At 42.8% G+C, this 25955-nt stretch overlaps 1 protein-coding gene across 5 annotated transcripts in view; it reads left to right on the forward strand.

Moving 5' to 3' along the window:
- The window catches only part of PTPN3 (protein tyrosine phosphatase non-receptor type 3), a 524536-nt gene that overhangs the window by 375424 nt on the left and 123157 nt on the right, over positions 1–25955 (forward strand). For all 5 annotated transcript variants that reach the window (XM_083188292.1, XM_083188290.1, XM_083188291.1 and 2 more), the window contains 2 exons: positions 10236–10313; positions 10447–10503. In XM_083188292.1, the coding sequence (XP_083044418.1) occupies positions 10236–10313; positions 10447–10503 (135 nt within the window). The remainder of the gene's footprint in view (positions 1–10235; positions 10314–10446; positions 10504–25955) is intronic.

Here is a 25955-nt window from a genome sequence, read left to right on the forward strand (position 1 = left end):
CGTACCACACTCACAAAGGGAGTGTGTATTTCAAATACGTAAAGGTATATTTTTTCGATGATAGTATAGCCTTCACCAAAACCACCCTGGTGTCCAATAGAATTAGATTGTGTATTTTAATAATTTTTAAATTTTGGCATTAAAAATAAATCTTTCAAGCTAAAGAAACCCAGATGTGCTTTGAAAATTCCTGCCAATTGTGAGTTATTTGTACGCTTGCCTTGAAAAGAAACCTTTATATGTATTGTAACACCTTGATCCTGTGAGTGAAAACGTACGCCCAATCTAATTCTATTGGACACCAGGGTGGTTTTGGTGTCCCCCCGGATCCATTTGCAGGCTGGAAGGACTGTAGACAATCGTGAAAGGCTTGGGAGAATATACTTGGGCTGTCAATAAAACCTTGGCGGAGGTGTGTCCAGGTGTATTGCACCCCTCTGTAAGTGAAAGCAAATAAAAGGGCACAATACAACTTATAAATGAAGAAACAGTATTACAATAAGTATGCAAGGCACAGCTAACACAGGCAATTAGCACGAAATAAGGAATATCAATTACCGTCAAGGGAAGCAGATACCACGGCCGGATACAAATCCCAGGATCCTGGGTATGTGTTCTGGATAGATCACATATGCTCTTGGATCACGCGCTTGGGCCTTTTAAAGCAAAGGGGTGTGGGGTCAGGTTGAATGATCATTGGGTACAAGAAAGGGGCCTGGGCAACTCTTCATTGGTTCTCAGCTTCACGGGGATGTCTTCCTGTAAATGGGAATCTCGTCAGACCATGCTGGATTCTTTGTCTTTGTTCTTGGGGTGAGGTGGAACAGGGAACTGGTATGATCTGGAATTATAGCCATTGTTTCTCAAGCACACTGATTCATCATACAACATAAACTAGGTATCAGTAAGGTCATATATATTGATTGTTTCACTATACTGACATTTGCGACTGTTGACGGCAACTGAAACAAGTTAAATCAAAACAACATTTGGGTTCATTCAGGGAGTTTCACGCCGACAGAAAGAGACAAAAAGGGAACATATCTTTAAGATTTTAACCATTAATGTTTCACGTCCGGCCCTGGTAGTTACGTTTAAGCTAATAAGACGCCATGGAATTGCGCAGTGGACGGTCATAATACTTTAATGGCATAGAGCTTCAATTTTGACTTCCACAGTGCATACACACTGCACTTTTGGGTACTTGTTTCCTATCTGGGCGCCCAGGTTTTCTACGTATGGCACCGTAATGAAATCGGATCGCATCGCATCGTACACATACACGATATTGAACGATGCGATGCGATGCGATCCGATTTCCCATAGGAAACAATGTGAAATCGCTCAATTTAGCCAAATTATCATAGGAACAATAGTAAATGGGCCAAAAACACCCCATAACATTGAAATGTCCCCCCAAAAGTAGTTGACGCCACCCCGCCATCAACGTGAACCCGAAGCGTGGCGAGCGCAGCGAGCCCACGAGGGGCGGCGGTACGCGTCCTCCGACCTTTTCATGCCCTACTATCCACTAGGGCGTGGAGTGAGAATAGAATAGTGTGGCGAGCGCAGCGAGCCACCGAGCCCGAAGCGTGGCGAGCGGACGCGGATACCTTCACAGTTATACGCGTCCCCTCGCGGGCTTCCCAGGTGTCCATGGCGACGCGGACACCTGGGAAGCCCGCAAAGGGAGGTATTTTTGGGGTTTCTGGCCCATTTACCATTCTTCCCTATGCTGATTTGGGTAAATTGATCCATTTAACATTGTTTCCTATGGGAAATCGAATCGGATCGCATCGCATCGTTCAATATCGTGTATGTGTACGATGCGATGCGATCAGATTTCTCTACGGAGAATAGCATGGTGCGCAATTAACTTAGCGGGCGCCCAGATAGGAAACAAGTACCCACTTTTGTTCCAATGTGGGCCCGTCCTGTCAGATGAATATTAAACAGCACTGAACCTTCGACCGTACAGTCGGGACAGCGTACACACCTATACAATCTGGACGGCCGTCCGTCCCAGAACGGAAGAACGGCCCGACGATTGTATAGCTGTGTACCCAGCTTTACTTGTTTGGAGTTTAAACATTTATTATATAAAAAACAACTGTACAGGTTATCTTGACACAGTGATATTTTATTCAGTTTGAATACAAAGAAGTTCTACCTACTACTAATGTTTAAACAATCCAAAAAACAAATAAAGTGCAATTGTAGAGGTCAAGTTGAAAATATAAAATGTAAGTTTTATTAAAGACTAATAAAATTGTAGGTTTTCACACAAAACAAAACCATAAAAAAGCAAAATATTCCTTAAAACAATGTCACGGTGCAGAGTGTAGAGGCATAATACTTAATAATACCACTTGAAATTGAATACATTATTAATCTAAACATGACAAGTCATTAATAAAACATATGTTTTATATTTTAAACTTGACCAGTGCAGTAGCCTTATTTATTTATTTATTTTTTCAAACGGTGCACCTTGCAATTACCCTTTTTCGGACTGTTTGGAGTTTGTTAAATTGGGAATGTTTTTTTTTCATATTCCATAGAAAGCTGTGGCAATTAAAGTGACTGCCACTGGTATCTCTAACATCTGCATTGATGCCCTCATATTAAATATCCCTGATGCTTACAGTATATAATGCAAATATTTTTGGTGGAATTGACCGCAAAGGTACATGAATGTTCTATAGAGATAGTAATTGCCTATTTGCAAACTCATGTCCATCCAGCTGTTATGGAACTACACATCCCAGCATGCCCTGCCACAGTTTTAACAATCCATGATATAAAATCTGCCGCAGGGCATGCTGGGTGTGTAGTACCACAACAGCTGTTGGCCTGTGTGTTTGACACTACTAACTTAAGGGAACATGTGTACAGATTTATATGAAGTGAGAGAGAAGTGGAGAAGTTGCCCATAGCAACCAATTAGCATATACCTGTAATTTTGCTAAATGTTCTTGATAAATGCTTCTTGACTTGTCCTCTTAACTCTTTAGAAAGCTTACTATATATCCCCCATAATAATAAAAACAATGTGCGCTCTTTCAACTTTACATACAGTAACAAATAGCTTATGTTTCAAAATGTTTGTGGATTATTCCCAATACATGTATTTGTGAATGCTGCAAAATTGCTTTTGGTATTGCATTTGCTAATCTATAGCGAGGTTTATGTATTTTCAATATAAGTAATACCCATGTCAATAGCTGATTCAGATACCAGCCATTTACTTTGTAACATAGTACGTAAGGTTGAGTAAAAATGTTAGTCCATTAAGTTTAACCTGTTTGAACTAACTCTTTGGAGTAAGTTCTAGAAGTGATATCCTCCCTAGGATTATATGCTTTGATTCTGTTTGGCTTAACTAGTGAGTTGTGTTGGCATTATTTTGCCCACTGCTCCCTTCCCTATACTATAGCATGTTGATTATAGACCTAAATGATATTCTCCATCAAGTTCTTGTCCAACCTTTTCTTAAAGGTATTTAGTGTATCTGTCATCACCACCTCAGCAATGTATCCATCTTTGCGGACAATACAAAACTGAGCAGAGTTATTAAATCCTCAGAAGATGTCACCACGCTTCAAAATAATCTTGACAATCTAGATGAGTGGGCAAAAAAATGGAAGATGAGGTTCAATATGGACAAATGCAAGGTCATGCACCTTGGGAGACATAACCAGTGTGCTAGTTATAACCTAAGTGGGGATGAATTGGGTAATTCAGTACTCGAAAAGGATCTAGGAGTCCAAATAGACAACAAACTGGGGTGTAGTGCTCAATGTTATATAGCAACAAAAAAGGTCAACAAAATTCTAGCATGTATTAAAAGGGGCATGGAAACTAGGGACTCAAAAGTAATTATGCCTCTGTACAAATCATTGGTTATACCTCACCTCGAATACAGAGTACAATTCTGGGCCCCACACTATTAAAAGGACATCATAGAATTAGAAAAAAATCCAAAGAAGAGCAACAAAGTTTATTAGGGGGATGGAGAAATTAAGCTACATGGAAAGATTAAGCAATCTACACCTAGGTAGAGCCTTGAAAAAGCCTGCAAGGGCGAAATGCGCATCGGCTATGTTCCTCTGTAAAATCCGATAATAGATGTAGCCAAATGTATTGTGTGTAATTGTTTATAGTCAGCCTTACCCTATTATGCCCCTTTCAGACCGCACTTTTAAAACGGTAAATTGCCTTTTTTTACCGTTTTAAAACGGTAATGTGTGCGGTCTGAAAGGTCCAGTCCCACTTAACCGGTTAGAAAATGCCGTTTTTTCTAACCGGTTAAAATGCAGGGTCCTACCCGTTTCTGAACCGGTATTTTAGCGCAAAAATCGGCTCAGAAACGGTATTTAGGACCCAGCCAATGAGCTGGGTCCTAAATTCAGCACAGTGAATACTTAATGAGCGCTCATTAAGTATTCACAGCACTGGAGCCCCCCCGCGCGTGTCGACACCCCCCGCGCGCGTGTCGACGCCCCCCGCGCGCGTGTCGACGCCCCCCGCACGTGTTGACGCCCCCCCCCGCGTGTCGACCCCCCCGCGCGTGTCGGCGCCCCCCCGTGTCGACTTACCCCGTGCCGGTATCTCCGTTGTGGTTCCCGGCACTGCAGCTCAGTATGCTCGGAAAGCACTTATGAAAAAAGTGTCTTTCAGAAAATGGCTGCCCCCCATACGGAAGACAGTTTTTTTAAACCGGGTTTCCTATGGGGCAGCCATTTTCTGGAAGACACTTTTTTCATAAGTGCTTTCCGAGCATACTGAGCTGCAGTCCACAACGGAGGTACCGGCACGGGGTAAGTCGACACGGGGGGGGGGCGCCGACACGCGGGGTGGGGTGGGGGGCGTCGACACGCGCGGGGGCGTCGACATGCGCGGGGGGGCGTCGACATGCTCTCGGTCGACACGCGAGGGGGGGGGGAGCTGCACGGAGGGGAGGGCTGAAGGCTGCACTGGCTTTGACCCTGTATTTGGAAAGTTTCCAAAAACGGGTCTGCCAGTGTCAAAAAATCGGCACTTAAACGGTAATATACCGTTTAAGTGCTGCGGTGTGAAAGGGGTTTTATCTGGCAGACCCGTTTTTGGAAACGTTTCCAAATACAGGGTCAAAGCCAGTTATGCGGTCTGAAAGCAGCATTACTTAGTGTGTGATCAGCTGCAGAGAGCCCGTGAAGCAGAGCGCACCAAACAAGCGCTGGTACACGCTGTCTATGATAGAGCAGACGCTGGACAGCGTGTTAACCCAGCCGGATAGCGCTACTTGTGCGCTCCGGCTGAGACTTATAACTCCACAATAATAGTGCGATATCCAATGTGCATACTGTTTTGTGAGAGGATAAATACAAATACTGCCCAGAAATACTGTAAGGTGCAGCCTCTTATACGCACATGAATGTAGGATTAAATACTAGTGATTGGATACACGCTGTCTGAAGTGAAGCAGACGCCTGACAGCATGCTAGTTAAGCCAGACAATGGTAAATGTATGCTCCAGCAAAGAAGTGACACCCCACCACTATAATAAGTATCTAGCATGCATACTATTAACTAATGTGGAGGATATATCCCCCGCTGAAAAGCACTAGTGTGCTGTGTGTGTTATGTACAATGAAAGCCTGTGACTTAACAATAGTGACTTATCTATATCATAAAGATTAAGTTGCTCAGAGTGAAAAACCTGTGATTGACTAAAACAGCAATCTGTCTATTATAGAGATCAAATCACACAGTGTGTATATAAAATATATGTCAGCACAATCTCTAACAGAGATTTAGTAGCAACAGAGTTGTGAATAATACTCCGGCAATAACACAATACATCATCACCTATCACTGTGCAACACAGTGCGGATACTATCTGATTTAAATCCTAAACGGTGCTTATATATGCACGACACAATCTCAAAATTGCACAGCGTGTACATATTGGTGACATATCAGACCCAAAGGGGAGGGTGATAGGCTTGGCGGCAAACACACCTCCTATCTGAGCTCTGATTTAATGCATGCATATAAAGCATGGGCCAGGAGCAGTCCAACTGCTTATGAAGAAAGTGTACCTTGTGATTTGTGCTATACACAGAAACAATTTATCATAATTGTGGCAACATCAAAAGCAAATTATATTGTTGCTGCACATTAATCATACACACTGGAAAGCACAAGAACAGGACTCTGAAGGGAACTTATCTTAGACCAATATAAGACTGACAAGAAAGATCAGCCAAAAAGTAACACAGGATACGATTGTACTTGAAATAAGACACTTTTATGCAACAATTACAAAATATCTTGGCTCTATATAACTACAAACAGAGAAATACAAACGTTGCAAATATAAAGTGTACATACTAGCACATTAGAGGATAAGCTCAGGGAGAGACCCATATTCATCAGAAGAATTGGGATCAGACCTGACATACACTCTTTTGTGAACAGAACAATATAGCTCTTATACACGAACACGTACACTTGGCACATCTAATTTGATAAGGCATCAAGAAAGCTTTTTTTCATTATAAATATAAACTGATAACAGAGACTAATTTTAATCTTTCAAATTTTCTTTTTCTCTATACCCACTATCTCTTTTTTTTTAAAGAAATTTTGCCATATTAATCCCTGCCACAGGGAATTAGACTATCAGGTCACACATAATTAATAAAATTATACATTAACAATTTAAGATGATGGCCTGTTAGCTATATAGTTGATTGTAATAATTTTATAAAATATACACTGTTAAGGTATTACACAATAGTGTTTTTAAGACTGTGTGGATGAGGAGTGCATCCCAACAAACTGATTTTCTTTTTTCTCTTCTTGCATTGTATGTATTAAAAGGGGCATAGAAACTAGGGACTCAAAAGTAATTATGCCTCTGTACAAATCATTGGTTAGACCTCACATCGAATACGAGTACAATTCTGGGCCCCACACTATTAAAAGGACATCATAGAATTAGAAAAAAATCCAAAGAAGAGCAACAACGCTTATTAGGGGGATGGAGAATTTAAGCTACAAGGAAAGATTAAGCAATTTGGGACACTAGAGAAGAGACATTTAGAGGGGACATTCTCAACATGTATAAATATATTAGGGGCCAATATTAGGAACTGTCAAACACCCTTTTTTTTTACTGCTAGAAACAAATCTAGGACGCAAGGGCACGAGTTTAGATTAGAAGAAAAATATATTTTGTTCATCTAGAAGAAAACATTTCTTTACAGTCAGAGCAGTCAAACTTTGGAACTCTCTTCCTGGAGAAGTGGTGTCAGCAGACACTAGAATTACGTTTAAAATAAGATTGGATAAACATTTATTGGTTAAAAACATCCATGGGTATGAATAAGTAACATAATCTGTCTTTAAAGTATCAGAACATACTATTCAACAAGGGATAAACTATTATAAACATAGGTTGAACTAGATGGACGCAAGTCTTTATCCAGCCTCACCTACTATGTAACCTCCTCTGGCAGTGACTTTCACACCTTTACTGCCCTCATTTAAAAAAAAACCTTTTCCTTCTGAGAGTACGAAACCTCCTTTCTTCCAGTCTAAGCAGATGCCCTTGTGTCCTGGTCACTGACCTTAACGTAAAGAAGGTGCCTGAAAATTCCTTGTATTGCCCCTTAATATATATATATATATATATATATATATATATATATATATATATATATATATATATATATATATATATATACATGTTAAGCATGTCACCTCTTAAGCATCTTTTTTTCAAACGTAAACATTCCTAGTTTGGCTAATCTGTCCTCGTAACACATTTTACCAATCCCTTTAATTAGCTTAGTTTCCCTTCGCAGAACCTTTTCCAGTTCTAAAATTTATGTTTTTTGTAATTTGGAGGCCAGAATTGTACCTGTCCTAGTGCCTTATAAAGTGGTATAATTACAATGTTGTCCCTTGCTTACATGCCCCTTTTTATACAGGCTAGTATACCTTTGGCCTTATTTACTGCTCCCTGGCACTTCATGCTGCACCCAAGTTTATTGTAAATTTGTACTCCTACTGTATGGGCGATATTCAATGAGCCTGATTCGCCATGTTTTTATGGCGAATTTGTGCTGTTTGGCGAATTTTTGACTAAAACGGTGAATCACCCTATTCAATGACCAGATGGCGAATACATTTGAAGGTTTTTTTCGCCATGATTCACCGAGTAGCAATCGCTATCTTTTTTATGGTGAAGTGGTATGTGAACTTTTAAAATAAAGTGTTTTGTTTTTTACATTTGGTGTAAAAAAATCAGGAATTTTATTCTGAGGAGGGGCATGCTATTTTTATTCATATGCCGTAAGCACATGAATATATATTTAATTAAAAAATTACACAGCAGCCAGCAGGGGGCGCCGGAGCCGAGCCGCTCATTAGATATTCATATATTCACTGCACCCGATCGTTACATATGCACGATCGGGTGTAGTGAATATACCCGGTCCCCTGCTGGCACCCCCGGGGGGCAGCCTGTGCTGCCTGGCACCCGGGGAGCCCACCTCCCCCCCACATACGCTCTGGGGCAGGCAGAGAGACTTCCATCTCCCTGCCTGCCGCCGTCCTCAGGCTCCCTGCGGCGTTCGCCGCAGGAGCTCATATTCGCCGGTCAGGGGCAGCGGGCCCCTGACTCATTGAATACCGGAGCCGGCGAGGCTCCGGAACGTGGCGAATGTGCAGCGAATCCTAAACAGGATTCGCTGCACCTCGCCGGTATTCACATTGAATACCGCCCTATGTCTTTTTTCCATTTCCAAATATACCTACCACTACCCCATTTAGATTGTAGCTGTCACACTGTATAGGTCTCCAAAGATGCAATACCTACATTTTAGCCACATTGAAATGCATCTTCTATTTACCTGTTCACTCCTCAAATCTGTCCAAGTCTCTCTGTAGCATGGATGAATCCGGACCCATCTTAATCACCTGGAACAATTTAGTATTGTCTTCGATGGTGGACACTTTGCTTAATAGTCCATCCTCAATATCATTTATACTGTAAATATGTTATTTATTTATTATTTATTAACAGTTTCTTATATAGCGCATACAAATTCCGTAGCGCTTTACAGAGCATAGTTATGAGCAAACACAAAACAAAATTACATTACAAGACAGTTTAGGACAAGTACATGGTTAATACAGATAGTTGCATCAGGGGACAGGACACTGAAGCAATTATCAGGGTGGCAGTGGTTTATAAATTCTAAGAAAGGCACATGAGGAGAGAGGACCCTGCCCGTGAGAGCTTACATTCTAAAGGTTAAATAGAAGTGGCCTAACCCTAAAGTACATCACTTAGTATAGGTATCCAATATTAAAAAGTCACTCTCTGTTCTCTGTATTTCTGTCAGTTTTTTACCTAAATACAAATTTTTATCCCTAGACCCAATTCCTCCATTTTGTGGATCAGCCACATTTTGTGGATCTTATAGCTGGGTAACACACTTGTAGATATATCTGCAGATCAATTAATCTGCAGATATATCTACAAATGGGTCAGGCAGCATGTTCTCCACACACGCTACCCAATCTCTGGAGTGACATCACTACTAGGTGGGCGAATCTGCATGCACCCACCATGAGCTATCAATTACCACTGGCTTTGGTGTGTGTGTGTGTATGGGCAGTCCACCCATAGCATGGTACTCATATAGTTCTTTAGATATATCAGCCATCGGCTGCATTGCAAAGCATCTGAAAGAAGCCTTCACAAACATTCCGCTGGTACACACTCGCCGATGGTCCATCAATATATATTGGCCATTCGATTGATAGCAATAAATCAAATTTTGCCTTGTAAACAATTAATTAATTTCAACAGTTTTCTTGAAAGTTTATATGAGTCCTCTCTAAATATTGAGACATATTGATCAGCTCACACTGACAATTATGAGTACATTTATTAAAGTGTCTAAAATTAATAAAGGTGATGTTGCCCATAGTAGCCAATCAGATTCTGTCTATCATGTCTCTATTGCATCCTACAAAATGATAATCGAAATCTGATTGATTGCTATGGGCAACCTCACCTCTTTTCATTAAGTAAATTTTTCCATTAAAATATAAAGAGTATTGGCATTTGTACTTTTGTACGTAAATGATGCATTTCACTGCTAAAGAACAGCATGTATTTGTATGTTGACATAAGTTATTAAATAACTAACCTATATTATTTGCCTGCACCATAGAATGAACTTTCCAATGGAGATTTGCTCTTAGTACGTATTACACCAGATGAAGATGGCAAATTTGGATTCAACCTAAAGGTATTTTGTTGTAGAGAAATTAAAACTACAAATTATTTAATAGGAATAGCTATTCTGAAAGATATTAGCAAACTGTGTAAAAGCCTGTTAAGATTGATATTGTGTGTTATAACTGCATTTTACACATTTTCAGGGTGGTGTTGACCAGAAAATGCAGTTGGTGGTGTCCAGAATTACAGCAGGATCACCTGTAAGTATAACAATCTGACACTTGGTGCAGATTAAGAAAGAGAAAATTCAATGTATTGCAGTAAGTGCTGACCAGTATCAGAAAACTGGTAGCTACTGTAGGTGTTAAACCAGTCCCCCTTATGGAACAAATAGTCTATAACATGAACCAGGTAAGGTAGCATCTATTTATGAAGACTGATTTCAACACTAACCAACTTCAACTTTAAAAGGCATATTTAATATCACTACAATTATAACATAATAAAAACATAATGAACTACAAAAAGAAAAAGCTTACACCCATAATATATCAAAAGTAAATGCAATATACACTATGTCATAAGTAAAATCCCCACAGTGTTTTTTAAGTTCCCTTTTTCCAAATTCAGCAAATATTTTGTAGATATGCAAAGAGATGGTGTCTGTCTATTTTGTACTGTATGTTTCAATTACATTTTATATATATATATATATATATATATATATATATATATATATATATACACACAATATTGTTTCCAGTGCACTCACGGTCAAAAGATCAACATAGGAGGTGCTCCCATCAGGCACATGTTACTCCAACATGGTCCAAATCCACATAATTTGAAATCAGGGCACTCACCAAGCAGCTATATTTTAAGTGCTTTTTTATTCCATCATGTTCATTTATAGTAAGCCGACGTTTCGGACCTGTTATCGGCCCTTAATCATGGAGTCATGTGTCCCACATAGAAGGCAACATGAGTTGCCTTCTATGTGGGACACAGGACTCCATGATTAAGGGCCTATAACAGGTCCGAAACGTCGGCTTACTATAAATGAACATGATGGAATAAAAAAGCACTTGAAATATTGCTGCTTGGTGAGTGCCCTGATTTCAAATTATGTATATATATATATATATATATATATATATATATATATATATATATATATATATATATATGGAGAATCTAGGAGGAAGAAAGGAAGCGCACCATAGTGCATGTATCAAAAGATATAAAAGTGTTTTATTCTTTAAAAGCCACGTACAGGTACAGGTCATAAATCACGTACTATTTGCAGCGGTTTCAGACAACCGCTGCTCACTTAGCATGAAACAGACACGGCGGTCTTTGTTGGAGTGGTTACACTCTTACTCACGATCGGCGCCAGGCCACGCCCCTACGCGTTTCGTCACGAAGTCTCCGTGACGAAACGCGTAGGGGCGTGGCCTGGCGCCGATTGTGAGTAAGAGTGTAACCACTCCAACAAAGACCGCCGTGTCTGTTTCATGCTAAGTGAGCCGCGGTTGTCTGAAACCGCTGCAAATGGTACGTGATTTATGACCTGTACCTGTACGTGGCTTTTAAAGAATAAAACACTTTTATATCTTTTGATGCACGCACTATGGAGCGCTTCCTTTCTTCCTCCTAGATTCTCCAAAGCTTTATTCACCAATCCAAGTGACTGTGGGGAGCTGCCGATCACAGAACAGTGGTCTGAGTGCATTTGATTATTACCACCTGGGACCAGAAGTTGTTCCTTATAGAAAAGGATTAAGGACTTGCGCACTATTGTTCTGTCTTTTTTGTGTCATATATATATATATATATATATATATCTAAAACAGGAATGAATGGAGTCACTCACCAGTCTTCAGATAAATCAAAGTGGGTTTAATCAGGCAGCATGGCAATGGCGGTGGGCATCAACGTTTCGGTCCGCCTCTGGGACCTTTTTCTTGATGAAACGTCGATGCCCACCGCCATTGCCATGCTGCCTGATTAAACCCACTTTGATTTATCTGAAGACTGGTGAGTGACTCCATTCATTCCTGTTATGTGAAGTAGTGACCTTCTAGCAAGCTCCCTACCTTGGAATGTCACCCCAGCAAGCTGTTTCTTTTGATGTGAGTGCCAGTACCATGGACTATATATATATATATATATATATATATATATATATATATATATATAAAATGTAGCAGAATGTAGCAGAAAGTAAACGCGGCACTCTCCAGACTTGTATAGCAGGAAAAGACAACTTTATTCCGACATGTTTCGGGGTGAATACCCCGACATCAGGGAGCAAAGTACAATTGACCACACATCAGATATAAAGACATTCACTTCACAAGACACACCTTCACCAACGAGGGAGCGGCACAACCCACAGTGCAATCATGCACGAACAGGTGTTATCCCAGCCAATGCACTACTACCACCGGTACGTCCAGCGGCACCTGTCTCCACTTAACACCAATTAAAAACACCCTCACAAAGAGGAATAATTTAAAGACATCCACATGCATTATAATATATCTCATTTACAATTATTGAGTATATTCACTTAACAAAGAAATGTAAAGCATGTACCATTAATCCTGTATAGTTGCAACAACAATGGCATATTGAAGGAGATTAATCATAGTTAATATGTCATAGAAAACCATCAATGTTAATACGTCATAAAAAATGTTAATACGTCATAAAAAAAACCCTTGGGGGACAATGTGTCTAGTTTCATAATCCATTGACTTTCAATGCATAGCAAAAGTCTACTTCTATCACCACCTCTTTTTAACGGAGGTAGGTGATCGATAAGTTTAATCCTTAAAGAAGTTGAGAGAGGCATAGATGGGTCAGCATTAGGAGGGATTGCTGACACCTGAGTGCCATTGGAGAAGCCAGGGGTATCTCCAGGTAAGCTGGCTCTCAGATGTTGTAAGCCATTATCATGTGGCCTTACACTGGGCTATTAGGCCCAAAAATTTGTTATTGTGCATGGGATGGGTTTGGGAGTGTGATTCCCTCTTTGTTGGTATGGCTGGTCTGCTCCAGGTTAGCACACCCTAACACTTTATTAACATTTATGTTTTTCCCTATCACATTGTATGTATTATTTTAACCACACCTTCACTTCCTTACATAGCACTTATGTGCTTCTTATTAACCCTTACTAATTTTCATTTGTGTGCTGCCCTGGAGTAGTCAGCCTGTGCCGGCATGTTGGGGGCCCACACCCCAGACCCATACCCAGTGTTAGGGACCCCCAGTGACAGAGATGCCTTGACGTACGGCCTGGGGGCTTAGCCCTATATCTGCAGATATATGCAACCAAGATCTCTGTATTATCTGATTATTATATGTATATTTCTCATTCAGTGTGCAATTGGGATACAAACTGTTTTTTTTTCCTAACCAGATTTACCCCTCCCTGTTGGCACCTGAATGACATTACCTCTGATTGAGCAGCTTGCCAATAAAAGTGTTGTGTAATCCTTAAAGAAGCCTTCGTGTGTCCAGCCTCAGCCCAGTGATGGGCTACAGGTTGGTCACTAGTCCCTGTGGCCAAGGCGGCCCGGATGGCAGCTCTATGATTTGCCATCTTTTCACGCACGGTGGTATCAGTCTTTCCTACATAAAGGAATCCACAGGGGCAAAAAATCACATACACAATAAATTTAGTAGTGCATGCGATGACATGTTGGATATAAAATTTCTTGCCACTGTACGGATGCACCACGTGATTACCCCGCAACAGAGAATTACACGTGGTGCACCCAATACAGCGGTAACAGCCATTGGGTTTAGACAAAAAGTGAGTGGACCTAGTTTTCTTTGTGAGTTCAGACACGTCCAATTTCACGAGATGGTCACGAAGGTTTAAACTTCGTGTATAGGCAGGCATCAATCGAACATCAGTGAGAGCTGGTAATTCCCTATCAGTGTTAATAACTGGCCAGTACCGTTTGACACCCCTAGTAATCTGTTCGCTACTGGTACTAAAATGATTAACCCAAGGTATCATCTTGGTTTTGGTGTCCCTTCTAGTCCTCCTATTCTTGATAAGACAGTCCTGTCTAGGGATAGCCAGTACTCTCTCTTTAGCCTTTAAAAAGTCCTTCAATAAATACCCCCTGGCAACAAAGCGTGAGATCATCTGGTCCAGTGCTGTTACAGTTGCTTCTTCCCCACTAGTGATGCGGCGGACCCTCAGCATCTGCGAGAATGGTAACCCACGTTGCAGAGGGTGGCAGCTGCTATGTAACAGTACTGAGTTACGGTCAGTCTCTTTAATATAGATGCTGGTATCCAAATGCCCATCAGTGATACTGATCAAAACATCTAAAAAATGGACAACCTCTGTACTGATAACATATGTAAATTGTACTACATGTCCTGACAGGTTGTGGTTATCAAGTGTCTCAACCATGTCCTGTCTAGGGCCTGACCAGATGAACAACAGGTCATCAATGAAGCGGACAAATAGACGCAATTTCCCCGTATCATATAGGGGGGGCAAATAAATCAGTTTCTAAGGCCCACATGAAGCTGTTGGCATACGATGGGGCCACATTCGACCTCATCGCACACCCCAACAGCTGAAGGTAGTACTGGTCATTCAAAATAAAATAATTTCTGGTAAGTACCAGCTTTAGTAGGGAGAGAAAAAATGGGAGGAGGGCCCTTTAAAGAGTGGGTTGTTTGTGATGAGTCTCTCCACAGCCGCCATCCCTGCGGTGTGTGGGATGCATGTGTAGAGGCTCACCACGTCAGCACTCACCAGGTAGGTATTAGAATAGTCAACCCCTATGTTCTGTAACCGCAACAACAGGTCATTCGTGTATTTCAAGTAGGTTGACATATTTTGTACACAAGGATTAAGTAAACAATCAAGATACACTGAAATTGGTTGAAATAGAGACCCCCTGGCAGAGATGATGGGTCTGCCAGGGGGGTCCACCAATCCTTTGTGTATCAGGTATTGGACAGTTAGACACCTGCAAAGATCACTAGATATCACACCTTCACTTAATGCTGAATTTAATAGAGCATCAAGCTCACGTTTGTAAATAAAGGTTGGGTCATGGTCCAACCTGGCTTACACATTGACATCATTAAGTTGACGTTGGCACTCAAAAACATATTTATCAGTCGACTGTATTACTACTGCACCCCCCTTATCCACTGAGCGGACCACAACATCACATCTTTTCTTTAAGTCCTTTAATGCAGATTGTTTATCAAGGGTAAGGTTAGAGTGTCCAGACCCCTGGTTAGACTCAGGAACAGATAGCAACATCCTTGAGAATGCCTTAACGGACGGGGAGGTGGAAGGGGGGTCAAAAGTAGACGGTTGGGCAAATTTACGTAATGAAGCTGGTACATCATAGGCATTGTCAGACCTCACATTAACACCAAAATGTTCCCTTAGTCTCAAGGATCGAGAGAAACGATAGGAATCAATGGTCCATTGTACAGGGTCATGACGGGCCGTGGGGACGAAGGTGAGGCCTTTGGCTAAGACAGACAATTAGGGTGCAGTCAGGGGGACACTAGAAAGATTAAAGACGAGTTGTTCATTTACCGTCTGGTTGTAGTGTGTCCTCTCCCTTTCACACTGCCGCCTGCGCCTTGTACTCCGGCGCTTCTTGGGGGACGTTGGGAAGAGACCACCACCCGATGCCGTCCACCTAAAGGGATTGGAGCAGTCGCAGGTTTACGTATCGCCTCGTCTCACTCTGGGATGTACTAGAGGCTTCATGCGATGCTCGGGTGGGTCGTTGTCCTCGGGTGCGTCGGGTTGCTTGTCTGTTATCACGCTGTCTCTGCGGATTTAGCCACCGGTAGACTGCATTTGTATCATAATCAGCTTGTACTTTGCGAGCCTTTTCTTTTTTGAATCGGATCAGGTCCTTAGTATACTGCTTAATGGTGGCATCCATTTTAGCCTGCCAATCATTGTCAAGATCAGTAAGCAGTGTAACTTTCTGGTTAGAGTCAAATTCAGATAGTTGAGCTTGTACTTTGGCCAACTCATGTGCCGATTCGTCAATAACCAATAATAGAAGGTCCATAGAACACTTGTTTAGGATTCCGATCAATTTCTTGCAAAAGGTAGCATTATGCCTACCAATAGTGGGGGTATTGTGAATCCCCGAGGGATTTGCTTTTGTCTATGGTAGTCCGATAATGTAATACCGTGATACAAAAAGTCTGTTTCCCAGTTTTTAAGCCGGTACCAGTCATTGTATATATCTGCACATTCAGGTGCAACAGCGACATCTTTTAATGATCTTGAGAAACGGATAGTCTCAGCTTTGGCATCTGAGAAGCTGAAGCAATCACCTGAATCCAGTTGAGCAAACAGTAATTCTTGATCACCGCCCTCAGCCATCGCTGCAGTAAAGACAGAGGTACTTTAGAGGTATTGGTGCACTTGTAGTATATGCCACAGATTACCTCGGAGGTTTGCGGTGGATGTCAGAAGGTAGTCTCGATGAATATCAGAAAAACAAGATTGGTGCCTTGGATAAGGATATGAGTGTCAGCCAATATCCACTATCTAGAAGCAAGTAAGTCCTGGCACTCTTACAATCCATTAGTCGATGGTGTAGAGCTCTGGCTCAGTGGGTTAAATAACCCTAAATAATGTAGCAGATAATAACCGTGGCACTCTCCAGACTTGTATAGCAGGAAAAGACAACTTTATTCCAACATGTTTCGGTTTGAATACCCTGTCATCAGGGAGCTTAGCTTGTTATCTGCTATGTCCTATATATACTACTGCACTTGCACTTTATTCTGTGTTAAACCTTGTCTGCAATTTGTCCTGACAACGGGGGTCCGGCCCCCGAAACGTTGACGCTTGTGAGACCACTTATGGAATAAATTTTGGTCCTTGTCTTCACCTGCATCTTGGAGTCCCTGAGTGCCCATTCATTTCCTGGTTATATTGTGGGCAGTACCATGTTGCTGCCTTCTGTCAGCTGGCACCGGGGAAAGATATCCACAAACAGCAGCTCATATTAGTCCTGAGTGACGGCCCTCTCTCTATGCTATATATATATATATATATATATATATATATATATTACAATAAAATAGAAGGGTCACCCAATAGTGCAGCATTGTCAAATATATTTTAATAAAGTTAAAACCACTACAATGTACGACATGCATACCATAGTAATCCTCAGTGGTCGACTGAATACCACTTGATGTTAAATATAATCCACACTGGCATACACAGCAATGAAGAGAAAGAACAGCTCAGTGCACTCACGGTCCCACAGCTCGTGCACCACCTGTATGATGGCACGACTTCAGCGCGCGGAACAGTTCTCTCACACACTGCACAGCACTCCGAGGCTTTTGAAAGGTGATGAACTCTGTGTTTATTTGCAACGTTTCGGAGCGCTAAGCTCCATCGTCAGGCATACAGTGAACAATTCATATGTGACACAAACCTCTATAAATACTTACAAAAGAAGATCCCCGGTGCAGGACGCCAGCACGTGTCTCCTGTCGGAAGGCGTTTGAGTGTGATGTCAGCGGGATGCCGGGTCTCCTCTGCAACTCTGTGATGCCTGGTATTGGCAAATCCTGCAGACGGGGACTGGTGCTGGTAACAAAGTAGTGCATAATGTGCATTTTAGTGAGGAATAAATAATGTAATAAATAAAGCAATATACTAAAAAAAAATTGGTTAAAAAGACATACTCACAGGGTGTTTTTTAGTATATTGCTTTATTTCTTACATTATCAGATGCTGCCAGCGCTTCCACAGATGCTGCGAGGGGAGAGCACACAAATAGAAATACATTACAAAAGGACACAGATAAAACAGTGAAGCAAATAACCTACATATACATAGAATAGCAAATACAGGCAGTGCTAAAAAGAGATACACATCATAGAAGAGAATTCCAATTGATCTTATTGTTAAGTCCTCGGGGTAAACAGTGTCCAGGCTATCCACCTGGACTCTAGCAATAGCAGGCATTTAGCCCTATTACAACCACGAGGGGAGTCCTGTACCTGATCGATCATAAAGTACTTAAGGGAAGAAAGAGGTTGGTCTTTGCTTTTAAAATGACGCACCACAGGTTGATCTATGTCACGTCCAGATAGTGACAGATCAATGGCTCACCTGTGGAGCCCCATTCATTCACGAAAAGTCCTAGTGGTTTAACCTACATAATAATATCCACAGGGACAGACGATGAAATAAATTACATAGGCTGTCTTACATGTCATGTAACATAACAAATGTAATACTCCCTCCCATTATGGGGGTGTCTAAAGATCTTGCAGGTGACCAGATACTTACATGTAACACAGTTATGGCAACTATAACAGCCCAGAGGCTTCACATAAATATTGGTTGCCTGAGGGCAATCCATGCCAGTAATGTCTGTCCTCATTAAACGGTCCTTATGGTTCTGACCTCTTCTAAAAGCGGCCACAGGATGTACTGTATGAAAGGTAGGTAAATAAGGGTCACCTTTAACAATGGGCCAGAGAGCTTTAGACGCATGGTGAAGGACTGGACTAGCTACAAAATAAGTAGATGTCCAAGACAGCATGTCAACATTACTCTTCTCTTTAGTCTTTAACAGTTCTGACCTATTCATAGACTTTACCTTGGACCTTTGTTTATACAATATTGCAGCATCATACCCACGAACCATGAATTTATGGATGAGGTGGTCCATATGATCAGAGATCTTAGACGGATCGTTAATCAGTCTGGCCACCCTCATCATTTGAGACATAGGAAGTCCTTTTTTCAAGGCGGGAGGATGATGGCTAGAGGCCATCAAAATGTATTCCTATCCACGTCCTTATAGTATACATCTGTAGAAATGCTATTGTCCATGATAGATACAGCTACATCAAGAATCTGAGCCTCAGTATAACTACAAGAAAAAGTATACTTTATGGCAGAATCCCCAGAATTGACAGATATATTAAGTATTAAAAAGAGATAAACGTGAGGGTGTTAAATAGAAATAAATGTCCAGCCATTCAGCTCTCAACTGTCATTATTCAAACAGCGTCTTTAACATGGCCAGAGCTGATTGGCTGGATGTTTATCACCCTTGTGTTTATCTATTTTTAACCCTTTCAGTGCCAAGTGAATTTGTCAGTGCCAATTGAAAATTACCAAACATTTTTATTCATCAAAAAGACCTATAATGTTTGCCTTATTTAGGAAATATAATACTTTTTTTTACACAACATGACGCTGGCATTTTTAGCAGAAATTGTGTGCATCTTTCACAGAGATGTTGACACTGAAAGAGTTAAGGCATAAAACATCTGACCCTAAGTACAGATGGAGCGCCTCTGATCCTTGGCTGGGGATCACAGCATAGACGTGCTTCATCTGACTGGGACGCGTGCGTCTCACGCGCACGCGCGTCCCAGTTTCAGGACAGCGCTGCTGTGGGGCCCTGCCCGTATCCACTTCAGGGAGATGGGCAGTGATAGGGGTGGCGAGGGGCACCGGGGGAGGCAGCGGGTGGCGGAGAAAGCTCTGTAGCCATGGGGCATGTGTAAGTGGCTCATGCACACGATAGAATCGCAAGCCCCTGCAAGGTAGAGGCCGGCTCCATCTGTGACTAAAGATTTTTTAATAAATCAAAATTCTGTATTGCAATCAAAATAATATTTATTCCCAAAAGTATATATACGGTACAGTTTCACACTTGTCTTCATACGACCAACTCTATTTGTTTAAACTACCTATTGCACTATACAGACTATGAGGTCCCTGTGATATCTTGGTGTTTATTGAGTAAGACACGAAACTGATCAGCTTAAAAGAAGTTTGAAAATTGAGATCGCCAACTAAAGTCCCATACACGCTGGGCGATTTTGAGCTGAAAGCCGCTCAAACTTGGTGTTTTGAGTGGCTTTAAGCTCAAAGCCACCCAGTGAGTACGGCCCAGCGGTGAGCTGTCGTGCACTTCCACATCATTTCTGGGAAAGCCATTCATCTGCTTTTATTACCAACAGAAAAACGCGATGCAAAGTACCCCCCCCCCCCTGCTCAGTGTGTATAAACTAAAAGGCTTTCCCCTCAGCGATGACAGCAGTGCCACCCACTATTTCTTATACATTTATGCAAGCTTACCATACATAAGACGTTAGTCCATCGAGTTCAACCTATTTGACTTGTAACTACTAACTTGAGTAAGTCATATCCATAGGATTCCCTTAGTGGCCAAAATGTATCCAGTTTTTATTTAAATGCATTAACAGTTTCTGTAACCACCCCCATCGGCAATGAGTTCCAGAATTTTACTGCTCTAATGGAGAATAATCCTCTACTTAATTCAGTATGGAATTTCTTTTCCTCGAGACTCAGTACATGCCTGTGTGTCCTAAGTTAGTAAACAAATCATCTCCCAGTTCCATATGATTCCCAATCCTGTATTTGAACATACTAATCATGTCACCTCCATTTCTCCAGTGAAAACATATATAGCCTGTTTAACCTATCCACACGTGTGGAGCTCCGTCCTTCCCTCCACGGAGCTCCACCATCCCCCAGCTTCTGGAGTGGCATGGTGCTGGTGAAGGAGAGCAGAGTGGTGGAGGCAAGGATGTAGGAAAGTGGAGGTGGCAAGGCTGGTGAAGTGAGCGCCAAGAGCCCCTGGATCAGGACGTATCGCAACCAGGCCGGAGTAGGGCAGCGCTGCACCCCCCCCCCCGGCAGCACAGCAGCGGGCACTGGCGTTGGACAACCTGAAGCGGGCAGCATGGCATTGCCCCCCCCGGCAGCACCATTGGCATGGGAGACCCCAGGGGACGAAGGATCCAGCCCTGAGAGACCCTGTGGCAGCACCACCATCCTGAGGGAACCCCCAGAGGAGGAAGTATGCTAGTGCTGAGAGCCCCTGAGGCAGCACCATCACCCGGGCGGACCCCCAGAGGGGGAGGAAAAAACAGGCACAGGACACAGGGACTCTGGCCTGCAGGCCCCACGACAGTCTGCACCAGCTCTGGAGCAGGACGGACCACCACTCTCCCCTGGCCCCCTGGACTCGCTCTCCACCCACCACCACCCTCCCATGCTGGCTCTCCCTCCAGTGAAGATGGCCTGTTGAGCCCATCTACTGTGAGCAGCATGAGCAAGATGGCGCCGCAAATGGCTGCCTAGAAACTGTGCTTGTCTCCCCTGTCTTGTGCACTGTACATCTGCACTGTCTCTGCTTATTGTTTACCTACCTGGCTGTTGCGGCAACCTGTGGAGCCGCTGATGGCTGCCTAGGCGCTGTGCAGCTCAGTGGGTATGTGTTCCCTGTGTGCTAACTATACCATCTTGCCTACATTGTTACCCATCTGGCTGTTGCGGCTACCTGTGGCACCACTGATGGCTGCCTATGTGCTGTACTGCCCAGCGAAATTTATGTTCCCTGGGTCTGTAACCCCCAGGGTACATCTAGCTCACACTTGTATGTGTTATGTATATCTGTACTGTCACTGCTTAACTGTACCTAACTGACTGTTGCACAGCAATCCAAACCAAATTCCTAGTATATGCAAGTATCCATGGCCAATTAAGTTGATTCTATTCTATCTTTGTATTCTAGTGGTTCGAAATCTTTTACTAGCCTTTTCGCCCTTTCCTGTACCTGTACCTATTCATTTATGTCCTTTTTAAGGTGTGATGCCCCGAATTGAACATAGTATTCCAAGTATGGTCTCATCAATGCCTTGTAAAGTGACACTATCACATTAGCATCCCTTGAATACATTCCCCTTTTAATGCATGCCAAGGTCCAGTTTGCTTTTACTGCTGCACTTGAGCAGTGCGCACTATTACCCAATTTTTCATCAAAACAAGGAGAATCTTTATATAAGCTTGATAAAGCTGTGAGCCAACACAGCGAAACGCGTTGGTATTTTACTGGACCCTATTTGGAGAGATACAATTCAAGTCTCACCAAGGAAATTGTTGACCACCTGCTTCATTTCTTCTGATCCTGTCCTAATACCTGCTCCATTGAGACCGTGAGAAGCCTACAAATCCTGAATGCCATTCCAACCAAAAGGACACCCCCGGCTGGCTATTATAACATCTCCTTTGCCAACGGGCGAACCTCCAAGGCATCAAGCAGGATATACCAACAAACGGCTACATCCACACGGACGCTCTCTAGACATTCTATGGACATAAGCCCCTGGATCAGTGCAGGTCCTATCAACATAATATTGGTGACTGTACTAACCTCTCCTAACAGGTCCACTGTTATTAATCTACTATATTAGTTTTTATTGTTCTTTTTATCTTTATATAATATATTTGTATATGTATGAAATTTTTTCATTAAATATTTACTAAATTGATGCAAGCACTTGAATTAGTACTTTTTCTGAGCGCCGATTCTCCTTGTTTTGTTGTTTCTCATTTTCCATTTTGGGAATTGACCATCCCCTGAATTGGCTGCTCTTTAAGGCATCATACTCATATAGAGGCGCTCTAATAGATTGACATAGGTCAGTCTTTTTTCAAAAATGTACCCAATTTTTTGTCTATGATGACCCCCAAGTCAGTGGCATAACTATGGAGGGTGCAGGAGATGCAATTGCTATTAGGCCTGGTGGCTTGGGGGACTCCAAGGCAATCCCCTGCACACTTTTGATTAATTTTCCCCCAGCTGTGCCTGCAGCCAGTGAACAGCACCAGGTGAATGCGCCGTGGAGAGGGAGGCGATGTGAGCAGGTCTGAGCAAACCCCAGCACTTGAGCACTGCAGCACCAGGAAACACTGCACTGGGCCGCAGAGGAGGCGTGGCATATGGGAGTAGGAAAGGCCGCACCAGGCAGAGGAAGACTCGGCACGCTGAGCTGAAGCAGGAGAGCCCAAGAGAGGAATTTGGAGACAGACATTGTGACAGTGAAAGGTAACCCTGCACTCTAAGCACAAATGAGAAGGATCCACGATTCCCTGCACAGCCTGCTTGGAATGAGAGGTACACACAGATAGATAGACCCACCCTTCTCCCCTGTACTTGGGGGAGGTGGGGGGGGGGGGAATTAGGAGGGACAAAGTCATTGCTGTCACAAGCTTTCAATCCCGTTTAATCCCTCCTCCCCTCCTCTAACCTCTCTGGCATCATCTACTCCCTCCCCCCTCTCATCCTCCACTCCCCCCTCATCCTCTACTTCCATCCCCCCTCTCTTTCACTACTTCCCCCCTTCCCGTCCTCTACTCCCCCCTCTCCTTTACCCACCGCTCTCCTTCACCCCTTCACTCTTTCTCTCTCTTTCCGCTGCCCACTCTCTCTTTGTTACCCCTCTCTCTCACTCCACCTCTGTCCTACCTTTCTCTTTATATCTCTTTTCTATCTCTCTCCTCCCCACCTCTTTTCCCACACTTCTCCCTCTCTCTTTTATCCCTCTCTGAAAGATTTAAACTGGCGCTGTCTATCTCACACTGCTTGTCTCTTCCCCTTCTCTCCCTGGCACACTCTCTCACTCTGTGTCTCTCCCATTTTCTCTTCCCGATACCCTCTCTCACTCCATCTTTCCCCCTTTCCTTGGCACCTTTTGTCTGCATGACACCATCTAACTCCCTGTCTATCTCTATTTCTCTCCATGGAACCACTCTCACTATCTGCCACCCTTTTTTACACTCTCTCTTTCTCCCCTCTTTCTCTTTCCCTCCTTCGACGTTTTCTCTCACTCCAGCTCGCATCTCTCTATGTCTTGCCCCTCCCACTTTCTCTCTTACACTCTTTTTCTATCATTAATTTTTATCCCATGAAGCCCCCCTCCCCCTTCTTTTCTTGACCACCCCTTTCTCTCTCTTACTTGCTACTCTCTCTGACACTCTTTGGGGTCGATTCCATTTTTTTGCCAATTCAAATAAGCACATTGCTAAGTCCAACTAGTAGATTTCTGCTTGCTCCCCAGGAGGGATGTGAACAAAAATGTGAAAAAACTATCTCAATAACTAGTGCGGCACAAACAGCATCGCAGCAGAGCACTTTAGTTGGACAATTCTGGAACTTGTGACTAAAAACACCAGTGAGTATGGGAATTCTCAGATTTAAGAGTGCACTGATTTGAATAGCCCCGGGAACTCGTTCCCATAGTTATTTACAGCATGCTGAATTACATAGAGCCATTTGTCACCATGGCCACCAATAGGGAGGTGCTGTGGGTACAGCTGTCCCAGGCCCTGGCTCTGGAAGGCCCCATTCACCTCATGTTTCCCACCCCCCGACTGCCTCCGCTGCCCTGCGCTCAGTGTGCTGAACCCAGGACACTGGTGGCCAATTAAAATGCTGTACTGGCTTTTGAGCAAATCAGAGCTTGCATACCAGCAGCCAATAAGAGCAGCTTTCAGTACGCAAGCTCTGATTGCCTCACCAGCCAGTGCTGCAGTTTAATTGGCCGCCGGCATCCTGAGTTGAAGAAGCCTGCGCTCTGGGATCTCCGTGCTGCAGCTGAGCAGAAGAGGAGATGGGGGGGGGGGGCAAAAACCATGTTACTGTAAGTCAATTGAGGAGGGGGGCCCAGGGCCCGGACTGGAAATGAGTCCTGGGCCCCAAAATTCCTGGCGGCTGCCCTGTTTGTCACTTTTCTGTCCCTCTTAGGAGAGGGGGCCCCTTTCAAGATTTTGCTATGGGGCCCACAAAGCACTGGTTACGCCCCTGACCCAAGTCCTTCTCTACAGCAGAATTCTCTATAATAGCCCCATTTAGCATTTAAGTAGCTTGTTCATTTTTGTTCCTATAATGAATTACTTTACCTTTATCAATGTTAAACTGCATTTTCCACCTTTCCACCCACCTTTCCAGTTGAATTAAGTCACTTTAATTAATTATTTCACTTTTACTCACTATGTCACTTCCTATATCATAAATTAATATAATAAACAAGGTGGGCCTCAATATTGAACCTTGCGGGACTCCACTTTGGACCACACTAACCCTTTAAATCTTGATGCTCATCAATTACATATGTTCTATGGGTATTTACTACTAGGTGAAATGTAGGCTTGAATCAAGCCAACCACAGAGCCTTTGTAATTCATAAATGTCCTGGTGTAATGGAATAATTACAAAGCCTACATTTATGTGCTCTCACCTAGGAACTTTTTTTCTATAAAGTTATGAAAACGAAAAAAGAAAAATAATAAATGTTACTTTTATTAATCAATTTTCAAAACCATTTTTGTAAGTGGTTGTTATTTATTCCAATTCACAGTGCATATTTTCCAGGTTTCCATATAGAATAATAATAATAATCATAATAATCATCATCATTATTATCATCATCTATGGAACTTTAACAATGTATCAGTCAGTAAAGGCCCATACACACTAGAAGATATGAAAGACAAAAGTTATTGGTGAACAATTTCCCTTGAACTGATCATGAAAGATATTGTGCATACACACTGAACAATATTATAGAAGATGAAAGATATTGGCTAAAATCGAGGGTGTGAGGTGACGATGGGCAAGAGGGGGTGAGGTGATGGCGGACAAGAAGGCGGTAGGGACATTGGTGATGAGGGGCAAGGTTGGGTGAGGTGAGGGTGCAAAAGGGGAGGAGGTGATGGGCGAAGAGGAGAGGCTAGGGAGAGAAGGCAGGTCCCTTTTTACCAGCATCATGGGCCTCCAGTTCACTAGGGCATGGCTCTCCTGTGGCTGGCTCTCTTGCTCCTTGGCGCCCCTGCGAG

This window comes from Crinia signifera, chromosome 5 (genome assembly GCF_055691185.1).
Source record: "Crinia signifera chromosome 5, ASM5569118v1, whole genome shotgun sequence".
Lineage (NCBI taxonomy): Eukaryota > Metazoa > Chordata > Amphibia > Anura > Myobatrachidae > Crinia > Crinia signifera.